Here is a 17,185-nt window from a genome sequence, read left to right as displayed (position 1 = left end):
CAGGGTTTACCTGCACAGGCTGAATAAACGGAGGGAATTTTGACCCGGGCTTTTTTGCGTTGTTGCAAAATGTGATTTGACCATCTTTAAATGCACTTAATTGAAAGGAGGTCAAATGACAATATTGGCTGGAAGGGAGTGAAAATGATGTGAAAGTTGGCTGAGCACACGGCCCCCGCCTTCATTGGATCTGGCCACGATGGCTTATTTGAAGTAGAAGGTCACCTGCTAGGAGGTGTCCACCTCCATCCCCTTTGGGGGCGAGCTACCAAATGTGTGTGATTTTTTTTTTTTAATGTGCATGTTGAATATAGTGGAGTTTGCGGTTCAAGCTGAATGTGAATCGATCACTGAGAGCACTTCAGATGTAATGTGCCCATTTCATTTTGTCCTGAAAGTCTCTTGAATTATTGACTAAGCAATTGGTCATACGGACATCGATGAATGTGTGTGGTTCTTTCACTGGATAGGTCCAGTTCACAAGCGTGAGGAACCCAGTTCACTTAATTCACTGCAGAGCGGACGGAATACATGAAACTGAATGAGAGCTGGATGTACAGTATGCATTATGTACATGTGTGTATACAGGGAAGAGCAATTGAGTGTGTGGGAGGTTGTGTATATATTAATGCATATGCGGTGTACCGTACATGTATATGTGTATAGGGATTCCGGGTTTTGTTCGCAACGCCTGTCAGAAAATCGGCAAAAATGTTGATTATTGTTTGCCAAAGTAAAAGAGATGATGTTGCAAATGGTTGCAAATCCCTTATTTTGGAAAAAAAAAAAAAATCAATCAGTCAGCTTTAACTGAGGCCTACTGAAATTTGAGATATTTTATGTTGAGATGCTGAAATTGCGAGGATTTGGATCATTTTAAGTTTAACAAGGTTTCTAAATGACTAATTGATCATCTTTCTCCATTGGAGTGAATCGAAATGCCTCAAATCTCCCCAGTAGTAATACTAGTTGTTCTTTGCAGAAGATAAGGAATGTATGCCTGTGAGCACCTACATTGCTTCAGTTTGTGTCCAAATATACGTTGCTTAAAAGGATATAACACAGAGACAATGATGCTATATGTTAACCCGTCTGTATGAGTTTTACATTGTTAGCTTGAAGCTAGCAAACAATGTCTTTCAGTATAATTATATTTTAAATTGGGGGTGAGGGGATTGTACTGCATATTGGAAATGAAAACTCAATAAAAAAAAACAATAAATGTCAGCTAAGTAAAGTAAGACTTGACATTGTGTTGACATTGCTAATGTGTCTAAATATCAAATTCCCTCAGTTTACAGCTATCACAGCGCCTCCTGTGTGTGATAGGGAGAAGCTGCCTTTTTTCTTTTTTTTTTTTTGCATTTCTCAACGCGGGCGTGGCTGCCATGTCTGCCTGAGGCGACGGCAGAAGAGAGGGGGTCTGCAGCCGAGGTCTGCCCGGGGGCTTGCGGATGGTCCAGTGATGGATGAAGAGTGACAGATCGGGGTTAGCCGCCAGGGGAGTCCATTTTCTTTGCAGTGCACGCTGAGATATAGCAAGAAGAGAGGAAGGCGTGAAGAGAAGAGAAGCCCTCCTCCTCCTCCTCTTCCCCCCTCAGTCCCTCTCTCTCTCTCTCTCTCTCTCTCTCTCTCGCTCTCTCCCTCGCTCTGCACTCCGGTGCATCAGTGAGCTTCAGGCGGCTCCACGCCGCATTGCCGCTGCTCCATCCCACTCAAGTCACACACGGGGACTAAAACAGTGGACGGCGGATTTTGGATCTTGGGTGTCTTGTCTTCCACGGATATGCAACACATTCCCTCCTCTTCCTTCTGATGAAGAAGCGCTGCCCACTGGCCGGTGATGACGAATGCAGATGCAGCACGGCCACACATTTGGACGTAACCCATAACTTCATGAACGCAGCGATTTGTTTGTATATTTCTTGACTGAGACGGCAATTCTTCTGCGCTGTCTCCAACATGGCTGTTGACTGAACGGAAGCGCGGCAGAGTACATGAAGGTGCACTTTCGGGATTTCCGATTCCGCAACCCCCGCACCATGCAGATCCTCTCACCCGGGACGTTATTTGCGTTATTCCTCGTCAATGCACACGTGTGTTTGTCCATGAGAAACAGCGGGCGCGCAAAAGAGGACTCGCACCTAGCCAGGGCTTCCAGCGGGTCACCCCGGGACGTTCGGCAAAACAAAGCCAGAGACCGCGCCACAGGTGAGGAGCTGCAGGCAATCATCCGAGGGACCTTGAACTCCACGTATCCGTGGAAACGAGGGCGTTTTGCACGCAAGCACGACTCGAATAGGACGGTGACACCGGCGGAGGATGCTGTCTCACATTGGGACCCGCCGCGCCGCCGTAGTAAGAGGATAAAGTTGAATGCCGGGGTGAGTGGTGCGGGCACGCCGGCAGGTGGACACCACAATGCGCCTAAGCCCTCCTCAATGGGAGGAGGGGGGCCCACGGAGGGAGACCGACACAGGAGGGGCACAAAAGAGGAGAAAGCTTGGAAGAGGGGGAGAACCCGCTTGAACAAAAGCTCAGGGGCTCTGGCTCAGCCTCACGCGTCGCCATGGGAACCCATCCCCAAGCCGGTGGCCCTCACAGCCACCGAGGCGCCCTTTGACCTCTTGACCAGAAGGCCCGAGCTCTTCACCTTCCGGGAGGAGAACCCGTGGGACGCCACGCCGATCACGCCGCCCGGCTCGCAGGACTTCGGGGACGAGATCAAGAACCCGTTCTACCCGGTGACCAGCGAGACGTACGGCGCCTACGCCATCACCTGCGTCTCCGGGGTGATCTTCCTGGTGGGCATCGCGGGCAACGTCGCCATCTTGTGCATCGTGTGCCAGAACTACTACATGAAGAGCATCTCCAACTCGCTGCTGGCTAACTTGGCCGTGTGGGATTTTGTGCTCATCTTGTTCTGCCTGCCCATGGTGGTCTTCCACGAGTTGACCAAGTCCTGGCTGCTGGGGGAGGTTACCTGCAGAGTGGTGCCGTACATGGAGGTAACGTGCATTCCCTTTTAACACTGTCAGAAAAAAGGTGATCAATTTGTACCTTGAAGGCTCCAATGGCTTGACACTGGGGCAGAACCCTCAAGGGCACACCTATATTTGGAACCTTGCAATTGTGCAAAGTGTATCTAGGTCAGGGATGGGCAATTTTATAAAAACACTTCCCCTTCCACACACTTCCACCGGTTTGACTCCATTAGCGAAGAAGAAGAACAAAACGTGCAAAGTACACAAAAACAGAAGAAGAACCGTTAACAGTTCGTTAAAAGTGTATTAAGTTGCCCATCCCTGGTCTACATTTGAATTCCATACTACAGTGGTTTCAGTTCTTTCAAAAGTCATTCACATAGGCCTCGCGCTTGTTTATACCCTTACATGTACTGAAAAAAAAAGGTACTAACATCCTTCCTAGGCCTTGTCTTAACTTCGGCCTTTGTGGCTTTCTCCCACATTCCAAAAACATACTAAATGCTAGTTCAATTTTACTGTCAAACTAAACATTAACGCGCATTAAAGTGCTCGTGAAAGTTTAGTCGGACTCGCCGACGGATAACGGACGCTCAATTTTTCCTAAAATGCCCCCCTCTGGTTGTCACACAGAAGTAATAATACAAAATCAGAGAGGAAGGAACAAGATGATGTAATCACATGGAATACATTTCAGATATTGGACTTTGAGGTGTTGGTTACCTTAACTGGCCATAAAAATGGATGTCAGCCAACTAAATAGAACCCTGGTTTGTCGCGTGCGTCTTGTGAGAAGCCTCACCTGGCCCTCGAGATAAATACAGACCATACTCGCAAAAAAATAAATAAAACTAGTTCACTGTCCCTTTCTCTTTTGGCTTGTCACTACGGCGGTACGCTATTGCACCTGGTTTGGGAGCACACCTCCCACCCCCAAGTACACCAACAGACGACCTTTTCAGCACACAAACATCGTCAATCTAGGACTGCCCTCACCTCAATATGTCATTTCCCTGCACTGACAGCCACCTTTCGATGACAGGTTGTTTACACCATGTTGATTCCTTCCCCTTTGTACGCTCGTCTCAATTCCATCAGCGTCCCCTGACAGGAGACGGCTCCCTTTTGTATTTGGAACGGGTGTTTTTAACGCGACGGTTTTCTTTTTGGGGAAGGGCCATTGTCGTAAACAGCCTCGGGATGGAAAGCAGATGAAGGCGGGTTTTAAGGCTTTCCTTGTGAAACGACAATAAAGGAAGTAACCAAAGGAACCCGGGATATAGCAGAGTATTCCTTTAGCTTCACAAATGCATGAATACACTCGTAAAATGCATTTGTCACATATAAGACAATACAACAGGTGGTGCTATAACTCCTGACTGTAAGATAAGAAGAAAGTTATTGCTGGAAAAGGCATAAAATACCCCCCCCCCAAAAAAAAAAAAAAAAACATGAGTGTGTGTGTGTCTGAGTGATTTTGCGTGCATGTGAATGTTAATTTGCACCTGGCCTATCGAACCCCCAAACCAGACGACGCGCACGCGCAACCACTGACGGTACACTACGCCGCAGAAAACGATGCCTTCAGTGAACCCGGTTTTATTCAGCGTTCAATGGAGAGGGGTGACAAGCGCAGCACAAATTTGCGATGCCAGCCAGCCTGTATAAAATGAGTTGTCATGCAGATGTCAGACAGTCGTGCATAGAGCAGCACATTTGTATGAGGGGCCGTTAGGGACAGCATTTAGGATTACCTCTCATACACACTAGTGAAATGCTCTCAAACACGTCTGACATTTTTTTGTTTTTTGCACTTATACAGTATACTACTGAAAGGCACTCAACTAGTGAAATGCTCACAAACACAAAATTGAAATTCAATACTATATCACCTAATGAAATCCTCTAATCCACACTACTTAAGTGCTCTCATACAGACCAAGGTTATGATAGTTAATGAAAATGAACAAAATAACTCAAAATAAAATGGTGAAAATATAATAATAATAATAATAAATTATTCAAGCAAAGAAATAAAAAATAAAACTAACAAAAATGTCCTTCATTTTCATTTTTGTCCAGCTAATGTCATGCATGAGCTTTCGGGGTTCATTTGAAATTTGAAATTTATTTTGGTAATGCTGTTCCTCCTTACAGAAGAAGGAAGGTCAAACAGTCATTTGAGAATTGAAGTTTATTTTACTTAATTATCAAGTTATTATTAGTTTATTTTATTGAAAAATTCACTTGAAAAATAATCCATTTGATAAAAAATTAAAACCTAGACTAAAGCTCATAAAAACTACACTGAAGCAAAACATTTTCGAAAAAATGCAACACAAAAAAAATGATTTAAACTATCTGAATTCAAAAAAATCCAAACAAAATAAAAACTATATCAAAAAAATCCACAAGTATTATAACCCTGACACTAGTGAAATTAGTTTCGCTCATATCCACTCCTGAAATGCTCTCATACACAATACTGAATTCCTTTCACAAACAATACTGAAATCCATTTGTATAACATACTAAAATACATTTTAGTACGTTCCTTATACATTTGGGCGAAGCTAACGGGCTGCCATTGGGATTCTGTTGTTCGGCTGAGACTTTGAAGTCTCCAAAATAACAACGAGGACAGGAAGCGTTTTGATAGCTGCGGGGGACATGGATTGTTCTGGCCCACATAGAGCTATAGCGACAAAAGAAGCTCAAGGAAACAATATAATAGCTATTAAACTCATATTTTTTAAGCGTACAGCATGCCATACTAGTAGGACACGTCAACAAACATTTAGCATTTGAAAGCGTGATGACACGGTTGTTTACAAGATTATAATTGAAGTAAACGCCCCATGTCTTATTGCCTTAAAACCGCAATGTCACACATGGTCACGCATTATTTTCGACGCGATAGCGGGAGGCTATTCCCCCCGCCCGCCCCCACGCTAATTGTCTCTCATCATCACGGAATACAAATCTAACACGTCAGTCAAGGCGTGTGAAATCCGAGGCGTCTTTTGGCAGTTGGCCATTGACTACGTAATCAATATGTCATGTGTCAACGACGTCATAAACATACACTAAACTAATTTTCCATTAGGATTTTATTAGGTACACCGACACATACTAATGAGACCCCGACGCAATGGATGCATTAGAAATCCTGACCCTAATGCGATTCCGCTGTTGTTATATTGCAGTTTCAATTTTTAGGTGGAACGTATTATTGGAGAAAAAAATCGTTGTTAGCTTCGGGTAGTTCGTTTTTTGAATATTCAGTTAGTTTTCATTCGTTTAAATTTTCCTCAAAAATGCTTCATTTTAGTTTTATTAATTATAGTATTAGTTGTAGTGTAGTGTAAAAAAAAATGTGTTTTAATAAACTGTTGTACGCAAAATATTTTATAAACTTTGAATATAGTTTCAGATCGTTGTTTTTTTTAAAAGCAGTGTCATTTTTATTTTGTTTTGCTAACAAAAATGTGCTTTCAATTTTAGCTATTGCGCTAATTTTTACTAACTGTAGTCTTCTTGTGTCATTTACGCCACATCAGGCGTTGTTGGCAGAAAAGCATCCGCTGCCTAAGTCGAGACGTTTTACCTTTAAATACAAACATACAGGTGATACAGCACCAGGATGGAAAGTGAGATTTATTCTCAAAGGGTCGCATTGCGCTGTAGGGGAGCCGAGGGGGTAAAGACCCACGGAAATGATGGGCATTCGTCAGCTTGACAAGTTCCCATTGGCCGACTTTGAGGGATCAGACTGACAGTTTTGGCTTGCGCAACACTCAAGCAACCCTCGTTTTCTTGTATGTATCCTGTTTGCGCACACACATGCAAAGTTTAGTGGGGCATGCTTATCCAGCAGATGGGTGGAATGGCCTTCCCCGCACTGATCGTTGCCCGCAGCTATTCTCCCTGCATCAGCTATCTGTGATTAGACAAAAGCCTCAGGGGAACACACACTCTCCGGCTCGCGCACACAGTAAGTACGCTGTTGAAACATTTGGTCGCACCCGCCTCATTTTATGCCACACAGCTACACACACTATGTCTGATGTCATGCCCTCTCTGCCTCGTAGCCTATGGCCGTTGTTAATTGGACGGTGTTTCAATAATTCAGCTTAGCGGCTGTCCATTTGCCCGCACGTTTCTGTGGTTTTTTTAACAAAGGAAACGAGCCCACACAACGTGATGGGTGGGCCCACTATCAGTAGCCAAAATGATAATTGAGAGTACGACTGTGAAATATTCATTAGGTGATTTGCGGGCTTCAGTCGGTCGATTGAACAGCTGCAGGGACAGGGCAATAAATGAGGCGCCGTTGAATAGTGCGGAATAAAGTTGGAAAGCACATCTGTCCGCAGCGACACCTCCAAACAAACTCCAACGACCTGGAAAAGTGACTTTAGCAGCAGATACGCTCAAGACTGAGAGGCAAATGTATTCTTTTTTTTCATATCTGAGGGAAATATGCCCCAGACCGCGATGTAATTTAATGGGGGAAGAATTTATTGTCCAGAAGAAAGTGCCTAGGAGATGCTATAAAACGCAGGGAGCGGCATCACTAAATGGAGCTTTTGATATTTGATCTCATGAGAGGCTCTACTTAGGCTAATTATTGTATTTCATTTTGTTGCACGCTGCTAGAACCCTCAAGGCAATTCATATAAAACATTATTAGGCATATAATAAAATCTTTAGCGGCTTTCTCCAGAAGTGTATGGTGATGCGTGGTAGGGGTCGAACAACTAAAGATATTTTTGTTGTCGACTATAATCTGATAAGAGTCGAGTCGATAAATGGATGACGTCATTGGTTTGTTTTCATCACAGTTATGATTATTGTAAGAGTAGCTGACATCGGAATAGCATAAGCGGAGCTAACCGCTATTCTAAACCACAACCATCTTATTTTCGGCCAGTTGGAAGACAAAATGGGGCCGTGTTGCGCCTCTGTTGACTTTGCGGCACCTGGAGTTGCCTCGCCCCCGACTCATCTGACAATTTTGGTAACAGGAAGTAGTCTGCGCTCAGCGTAAAAATGTTATGGCGGGGCAATGGCGTGTTCAGCGTGTTTGTCAATTTGGTAGACGCGCCATGCCTGCCGCACCCCCCGGCGCATCTGCAAATTTGGTTACAAAAAGTAGACTGGATTTTAGATTCGGAAAAGGCAGATTAAGGCGCAGACGGACAAATTCGGCACTCTGCGGACTGACCCATTTGAGGCAGCCTATTGTCCGACACACCCTGGCTAGCGGATCATGGTGGAGTCAGGGTTTGGCGAAGCCTCTATGGCAACACACACACACACAGTAAGATGAGGTTAAGTGTGTCGTGCGTGCACATTCTCCCCATTCGTCACCGAATAACTCCCATTACCGCTGACAGTGACAGCGGTCACATGACCAAGCAGGCTCCACCAGTGCTCGTTAGGAGCCAATTAATAATGCGCGGCCTTTGTGGCACCGTCGCACCGGACCTTTAATCAGGAAGTTAATGACCTTTTATTAAATAAATGCACAGAGGAACACTGCCGGTCTGCAACACCTGCTGCTTGTATCAATGACCACAGCATGAACGTGTGTGTTGCCGGCGGTGGCAGAGCCAGAACGTGGCTAATGGGAGGGCCTGGAAAAATCAGGGTGGCCCTGAATATTTCTCTCAGAGCACAAACCTCCCGACATCTCCTTTGCCCACTTTTTGGGCTGGCAGACCGTTGCAACAGACTGAGTAATAACTGCCTAATAATAGCCATTTCAACGTATAAATTATACATGAACCAAAATTACGGTTTAAATATGGATGTATAACTGAGCCATTTCCCCACCTTCCAATGAAACTGAGATGGTGAAAAACAAAAAATGGAACACTACACAATGGACACTGAGTGACTTTCTGTCACGGGGCTTTTCCCCTTTCGCCGCATTTCCATTCTTCAGTCCCTGTTTTCTCTGCCTCTTCTGCATGAAATCCCATCCCCTAACACAGCTTTGTCACACCACCAGGCCTGATTTTTGGACTCCTCTCTTTTAAATCCCATCCCCCAGAGAATAAAGCTTGTTTGTGTTGCCGTCGTGCTCCACCCTGATGCACTGATGCTCTGCACTTGTTCCGCTTTAGAGCGCCTTGTTGTCAGAAGTGACGTGATGCGCAATGGAAGTCCGACTTGACAGGTAATGTGTAGACTGGAGCTTTGCGTTGGTGTGGCCGCTTTAGAGCTTCTTGTTGTTGCGGCAACCTGGTGGGATACATTCCAGCTAAGGCCTCCTGCGTATGAAACGGCATCCATTTTTCCAGGTTGTAGTAGTTTTTGATTGACAGTGGACAGGTGGACGAGGTGAGGTTCCAGCAACATTTGGGAGTGGAGACAATGGATTGATTTTTCATGATTTTAAAACTTGGCTATTTTTGCTTTGTTTTAATCGTTCAAATTTCTCTTTTCTGTGGTGTGTCAAGTGACTTTAACATACTGGGTTGTTTTTTTTCGATTTCAGAGGTCACCAAGCATGCATGTGTGTTTGCGACATCATGCAGTGTGTGTATATACTGTATAAAGCCATCTCTGCCCAGGAAGTTGGTGTTTCGAGAAGCAAAGCCGAGGCTCATTGGGGCCATCTGGGATGCTGGCTGTCGTAATTAAATTTGATATGACGGGAGGGACTGTGAGGAGGGGGTGCGGCGTAGTGATGGCGGTGGGTTATTTGAGAGGAAAGGATGTTTAATGTGGAACAAGAGGGCGAGGAAGTAAAAGTCATCGGGAGAAAAGCCAGGGACGGAATGAAGAGGATGTTCAGGGGCTGTTGGTGCTGCAGGCCAGTTCATGAGACGGTTGGTGCGAGGACACACACATATACACGCGTATACACACTCCAGCTGCTGCAAGGGTGCCAAACTGTCTGTTAATCCAACAGATCCTTTTGCATGAGGAACAATCCTCCTCGTGAGCTTTCATAGCAGCTTGCAGCCTTCTGTTGAGTGTCAGACATCCTCAACCCCCCCCCCCCCCACCGTCTCTTTATTTAGCGCCTGTTTGCGTGCGTGCTGCGATGAAATCTACGTTGTCTTTCAGATTCTGCCAAGTGGAGATAAACGCGTCTGTCCGTCGTTATCCCATTCCCAGTGAAGAATGGGAATTTGACGGGCTCGGCTACGAGTTCAGAAAGTGTGTCGGCGTTTGTCAGATTAGCGCTTCCTTTCAACCCGGTGGAAGAATGCGGCGGGCGGGTAATGGATGTTGGCTTTAATGTGACGTGAATCCTCAGGCATTCTCTCCGCTCCTTTCAGGTGGCCTCCCTGGGAGTGACAACCTTCACCCTGTGCGCGCTGTGCATCGACCGCTTCCGGGCGGCCACCAATGTGCAGATGTACTACGAGATGATCGAAAACTGCACGTCCACCACCGCCAAGCTCGCCGTCATCTGGATCGGGGCGCTCCTGCTGGCGCTGCCCGAGCTGCTCATCCGGCAACTGGTGGCGGAAGACGCCGAAATCCCCGACGAGCCTCCCGTGGAACGCTGCGTCATCCGGATCTCCACGGCCCTCCCCGATATGCTCTACGTGCTGGGCTTGACGTACGAGGGCGCCCGGCTGTGGTGGTGCTTCGGCTGCTACTTCTGCCTGCCCACCCTCTTCACCATCGGGTGCTCGCTGGTGACGGCGCGGAAGATCCGCCACGCCGAGCAAGCCAGCGTGCGCAGCAATAAGAAGCAGATCCGCCTGGAGAGCCAGATGAACTGCACGGTGGTGGCGCTGGCCATCGTCTACGGCGCCTGCGTGGTGCCCGAGAACATCTGCAACATCGTGTCCGTGTACATGGCGGCCGGTGTGCCCGAGAACACCATGTCCGTGCTCCACCTCCTCTCCCAGCTGCTGCTCTTCTGCCGGGCGGCGGTGACGCCCGTGCTGCTGCTGCTGCTGTGTCGCCCGCTGGGCAGGGCCTTTTTGGACTGCTGCTGCTGCGGCTGCTGCAGCCGCACGCCCTCCTCCACCACGGCCAGTGACGATAACGAGCACGAGTGCACCACCGAGCTGGAGCTGTCGCCGTTCAGCACCATTCGCCGGGAGCTGAGCAACTACACGCCGGCCGGATCTCACTGCTAAGCAGAAGGTCCGTTTGCCTCGGCCAAACCCGTCCCTGCGCACGACGGCGGGCACAGTTAAGGCTTCATTTCGTATTACGACCACCAAGCAGAAGCATCGTTCCCCCACTACGATAAGGTTCATTATTCGCAGCACGGTGAAAAATAAAGACAAATCGACAAGTCGCCGATGCACTTTCAGCCGTTACACAAAAATACAAAATGAAAATATATGAGATAAGATGCTAGCAGTGAATTTACCGTATTGTAAATGGGCAACCAGAGCAAGTGACATGTCCTAGCAATGATCTATGACATATTTTCATGGAATTATAATCTTTCTTCATTCGTATTTCTAATAACTGAGAAAACTGTCATGAAGAGAGTAAAATTCAATGATATTTAAACATTTCAAATGAACATTACTGGAGTAATTCTTTTACCAATGATATGCAAGAAAAATGTACTCAAGAGTTCTCCTCATATCACTCCAATTTTCTTTCGGTGTGGAGTTGGAGCTGATGACATCATGTGTGACTCTCATATTAACTCTTCATAAGACCGGTTTATTTCTTAGCAGTCTAAAAACGTACATTTATATATTTCAGTGATATTTTTACTTTATCAAAAACATTGTGGTTGGGTTTTTTGGGGGGGGCTAGAACGGCTTGTACTGTACTTACTTACTGTAATGCCCTTGCATGTGGGAAAGGAGAGCCACCCGGCCATGCCCCGCCTCTCACACTCAAATAACCTACAATATTTTCTCTGTATTTTATGCTTGCAGTATTTTTTTTTTGTGTTCGAATACATTTATAATGTGTTTAAAATATATTAAAAGCATACTTTTGTTTTGCTTTGGCAGACAATTACGCTGCACTGACTGCCACTGTATGTTAACACTAAAAATGCCGTGCGGTGCTCCTAAAGGCGGCTCATTTCATTTCCCAAACAATCCTTCGTACAATAAAGGAACATCATTGCCAAACATTTTGCAAAATGTTTTCCACTGGTTCAAATAACGCCAAGCAACCATGTATCATAATAAAAACATTCAAACAGTCGGTTGACACTGCCTGACAGTACTACAGGACTCTGTTTACATACCAAATCTACTGTAATTGTACACGTTGTTATACGCGCATTTGTGACGGGGGATTGTTGTGGTATTAGCCTGCACGTTCTGTTGAAATCCAATACAAAAGCTGTGTCAAAAATGGCTGAATATTTGATACGGTTCTCGTTTAGGGTGTCAATACAGTAGATTGTGCAAGTGTACTTAATAAGCTGTCCACACTGTACATATTGAACACATTACCGTGACTGCGTTGGACATTACTGGGCTGGTCTCAGAGAAGCATAAACAAGTGGAAATAAAAAGGTTCTCGACGGACTCGTCAAAAGGACCGCGATGGAATATAAAACGCACTCAGCATGGACAACACGGATTGCCCACTATACTGTTGTATCATATTACACTTGGGGGGGCTGTATAAAAAAAAAAAAACAACAACTGTACACTCTTTGGTGCTCTTATGATGAATGCGCTGTAAACAACAAATCAATCAGTTCCACTTAGAATTGCGAGTAATTGAACTGCACACTTCATTTCTGGTCAAGAAGACAAATGGTGGTTATTTGTGAGTGTGGACTATACTCACAATGAGTCTGATTTAGAAAAAAAAAATGGTGGAATAACTGATCAGCTAGAGAGTAGATTGCTACCACAAGCATGTAAAACAGCGCCAAAGTGACAACTTTTTAAATGTGTAAAAATGACAAATCAATGCGTGTATTGTACTATAAATGTTTTTTTTTGTTGTTGTTTTTTTTAGCCCTGAAAGGCCTGGCTCAAGATCATTTAGAAAATATAGTCGCTCGTTACAATCACGACAACTGAGGGGAAACAGCCAAAAGGTAGTTTACATTCATACGGAAAAAGTCGCCCCCATGAAGTGGCACGATCAAGCCTTTGACTTACCTTTCACTTTCATCAAACTTCCAGGGCTTCATTTTCTGTGTCCAAGCAAACACCCTATTGATTTTCAAATATATCTCACCCAATATGTCAGAGGAATCCTACTTTACCCATAGTCAGCAATTTTGGGCACTTTGGGGAATTATCACTCCATGTCAGAGCAAGAACCTTATTGATTACGAATAATACGTAATCCAAGATGCTTAAAGTATCTCACAAAGGTCATACCGGTGCATGTTTTTTTTTTCCATCCCGCTGCTAATTAGCGATTGCGTCATGGGGGTGACTCTTTTCTTCTTAGATTGACCAAAAGGAATCAAAACAGGCCTTATCATAGCATACCCCGTGTATCGCAATCAGTTCAATTCCGCACTGCCGAACAACTTTCTATCTGTCTTGTGGTAGCAGCCGTTTCTAGCACTCTCGAGGTCAGTTTGGCTCTAATGTCGACAAGCCCAGAGGTTGACCTAGCAGTGGCATTTACTACCGTGGTGCTATGTGCAAACCAAGTCACAGCTCATTATTTCAATTCAAGTCTGGATTTTATGACGGACGGTCAAACTGACCTCCCAAATTTTTCCCGGGACATTTTACGCGAGGGGTTACGGCGGATTCTAAGTGTGTAGTTTTGTGTGGTTCAAGCTGTTGATGAAGTGGTTCTTGTGGCATACAGTATGTATTCTCAGCTGTTTGAGTGTCCTCTGTCCATAATTGGTGGCTGCCAATGTAAGCACATGCACTGTTGTCGTCAACCCCGCTCACTGGTTTCTAAATAGCTTTTTATATAGCCAAAAACTGTCCCTTTGTCTATCAAAGAATGGAAAACTGCATTAAAACCCTAAAATCAGAGTTTGAGTGTCCTGTCATCACTACCAATGAGCGTCCGTCCATTTACACGAGCTTCGCTATACAAATGACATCCCATTACCTCTGCTGTTTTCATCCAGAGATGGCAAAAGTGCTCACACCCCGTACTTACTTACTTAATACTGTGGCCTTTTTGTGACTAGCTGTTGACTGAAAATGACATCACAGTTGCTCAGGGCTTAGGTCACGACCAATCACAGCTCACCTGTTTTTTGAAGGTGAGCCATGAGCAACTGTGATGTCATTTTCAGTGGACAGCAAGTGACAAAATGGCCACCCACTGAAATGGATTAAAAACAGGTGGATTTTGCATCTTCATTTGTATTCCACAAACACAATTTTATTCAGAATATCAAGTTTATACAATACAAGTTAATTTGGGGTTAATCATTGGGAAAAAAAGCGAAATTAGCTCATGTGCACTCTTTCTGCGACAAGTATACTCCTTGTTGTCAGTTCGCTATGGCAACTCCCTCTGAAGACTTTATTCATTCTATTTAAAGCAATGCAATAATCCATGCCGCCATGCCAGTCGGGCTGTTGCCATGGAGACACGTTACTTGTTAGATAGCATATCGACACTGCTCTGCCACTGAGGCAAATAAACTTGTGATAAAAGCTGACCTGTCTTATAGAATTTGGATAAATCTTTGCGACGCCGCCAAAGAGATGAGCAAAACACCGGATCTAACAACCAGCTGTGTCACAATTATTTTCCCCCGTAGTCGCTCCCAAGCTGTCGCGGCTTCCTTTACGGACCTCACACGCGAGATGCATATCATCATTCCGCCTTGAACCACAATCGAGTCTTTTTTGCGATAATGCAGCACGGAACTGTATGCTGAATTAGCTGACATGTTGCCACGCTGAGAAGATCTACGGAAAGGAAAGGGTTACTTTAGTTTGCCTTGTCACTCATTTCTAGGTCACTGGGAAAAGTGAACGCTTGACGGAGCTTGAAGCATATTCATTGATGGATCTCAAGTGTGTGCTTGTGTGTAGAGCAAAATAGCTTCAACACAACACATATACCTGCACCACTGCTGCAATAATACGTTTCTTAAATGCCCTTTCTCGTGCCAGGGAGCAACTAATGAGGTTTGTTACTTCAAAAGGTCTTTTCTCTTCCAATCTAAACAGTCGGCCAGCAGGCTGGTCACGATACATTGCGGATACAAAAAAACGAAAGACGGCCGGGATGTATTTAATACGCTGAAAAGGTGAAGGACCCCAATTAAATTATTCAGACTGCTGTTATACAAGCACATGTAAAAGTCAGTTTACGTGGCTGAGTTGTCACTGAGGAAGTGTTTCCCAACCAGTCTTGAACCAAGGCACGTTTACATTTTTGCACTCACAAAAAATGTACGGTATGCTACATATTTAAATATTGTATATATACTACATATCATAACATATATATGTATACATACATACATATATACTGTATATACATATATACAGTATATATTCATATACATATACATACATATATATGGCACACCTCACGATATCGTACGACTCATCCCCACACTAAACCTTGAATTTTACCATGTTGCAATAATAATAAAAAAGGAGTCTTTTTCAATTATGCAAACATGCAGAGTCTTCATTATCAGGAGAGCCACAGACGGACACCTGCTGCTGACTACTTGATGGGGACCCTCTCTAACGAGCGCCCCTTATTGCCATGGAAACTCTTCAGCCGGCAGACTGATCATTAGAGAGTGGTGATCCTTCTCTAAGGTGGCCTCGTTCACCCTCTGTTCACATCCCCTCCTTCCTCTTGAGACATCTCTCCCCCTTGCTACTGTAGGTTATCTTTTGCCTTTTAATCTACAGCATGTGCACTTTTCCTACTGTTTTATCTTGCACGCATCCATCATTCAACCCGTTTTTACTCCCTTATTCTATCTTTAGCCTCCTCAGCCTTAATCTATGTTCCCTTCCACCGCGTCACCGTCACATCAATAATTGCCCTTGGTAGTTTTAATCACAGAAAAGACTAATTGAAACCCCAATTATTGCCTTCCAAACTTGTCAGTGCTCAGAGGGAGCCACCGCGCTGCTTGAAAATCCGATTTTGATCAAGGGGCAAATTTTCCAGAGTGATTACTTTGCACAATGCATGACTGCATTAGGGTGGTCAATTTCAACTGCAAATGAGTTGGGATAATGCTCACAAATGGCTCACCTCAGTATGTTGTGGGGCGGGGGAGTCATAAAGATACATTGGTTTTCATGGCGATTACCGTGGCGGTAGCAAAGCTCCAGGAAATTAGTTTTAACAGAAGGGAAATATAACAAGCCGTGGAAACCTAATGCAATTTGCATGAATTGGATTTCAGTTGTACAAAATCACATTGGGATTGATTAGTTATGGATGCCATCATAATGCGGCACCGGATGTCATAGTAGATGACATCATCACATTATGGGATGGAATGGCCTTCATTTTGTGATGTAAGATCTTTTGCAACATGATTTCTTTGTAAGGCCAATGCCACTTTTTTTCAGTTTGAGAAGCTGTATGGCCGTCACCCTGCTCAAACGCTAACCACAGTTTATGCTATTCATGGAAAGTTTCTTAAAACAGGATTTGTTATTCTTCTACCACCACTGTTGAAAACACTTAACTCCTAGGGCAGGCATTCGTGAAGACAGAAGGAATGTATATCGGTTCAGCGGATACTTAAGACAGTTATGAAGCTTTATCCATACCGAATTCAGACTTCGGATTGTTTCTCGTGTGAAAATGTGTGAAAAAATACTCTACCCACCATTTGAAGACATAGAGCAGCACACGATCACACCAATGCTCCCATGCACGCAACAGGGGGTTCCTTTTCTTCTCCGCCCCCCTGTTGAGTCCAGCTCCTTGCTATCTTTCTTCCAGATTCACTAGTACACACACAAACACACACACACACACATGCTGATAATCTCCCATTGATTGGCTGGACCTACAGAAAGCCCTTTTCAAATCATTCAATCTGAAACCTACAGTCAAAAGGAACCAAAAGACTAGAAATGCATTGATGACTTTAGCATATCCCGCTGGGCAGCTTCTGGATTTGCTCATGCGTGATTTGCTGTTTCAGCAACCAACAGAAGTGATCCTGAATCTACGGTATTCCGAAAAAAAGCTCCACTGCAGTAGACACAGGAACAGGCCACCAGGCACCATTAAGGTTGGAAAACTGATTAAGATGACCAATTGAAAGAGTTTGACAGTCAGTTTTGATCAGTAATTACAGACACTTAAAT

The 17,185-nt window shown here is 44.7% G+C and overlaps 2 protein-coding genes across 10 annotated transcripts in view; one reads left to right on the top strand and one right to left on the bottom strand.

The window, feature by feature from the left end:
* Nucleotides 1-17,185, bottom strand: part of LOC147126536 (uncharacterized) — a 112,936-nt gene that overhangs the window by 71,284 nt on the left and 24,467 nt on the right. For 6 of the 9 annotated variants that reach the window (XR_015084823.1, XR_015084825.1, XM_086022984.1 and 3 more), the window contains one exon: nt 16,699-16,819. The exons of the other annotated variants lie outside the window; for them this stretch is intronic. Coding sequence is in view for 4 of the 6 variants with exons in the window: in XM_086022984.1 (XP_085879110.1) it covers nt 16,699-16,701 (3 nt within the window). In the remaining 2 variants the exon portion in view is untranslated. The remainder of the gene's footprint in view (nt 1-16,698; nt 16,820-17,185) is intronic. 9 annotated transcript variants of the gene reach the window in all.
* On the top strand, nt 1,387-13,900 carry gpr37b (G protein-coupled receptor 37b). Its single transcript, XM_086022686.1, has 2 exons — nt 1,387-3,008; nt 10,280-13,900. Exons 1-2 carry the CDS (start codon nt 1,998-2,000, stop codon nt 11,093-11,095), a joined length of 1,827 nt encoding a protein of 608 aa, XP_085878812.1. The 5' UTR covers nt 1,387-1,997; the 3' UTR covers nt 11,096-13,900.

Source organism: Filicampus tigris, chromosome 22 (assembly GCF_054856515.1).
Source record: "Filicampus tigris isolate MCC_2025a chromosome 22, RoL_Ftig_1.0, whole genome shotgun sequence".
Classification (NCBI taxonomy): domain Eukaryota; kingdom Metazoa; phylum Chordata; class Actinopteri; order Syngnathiformes; family Syngnathidae; genus Filicampus; species Filicampus tigris.
This window is presented reverse-complemented; position numbering and strand designations above follow the sequence as displayed.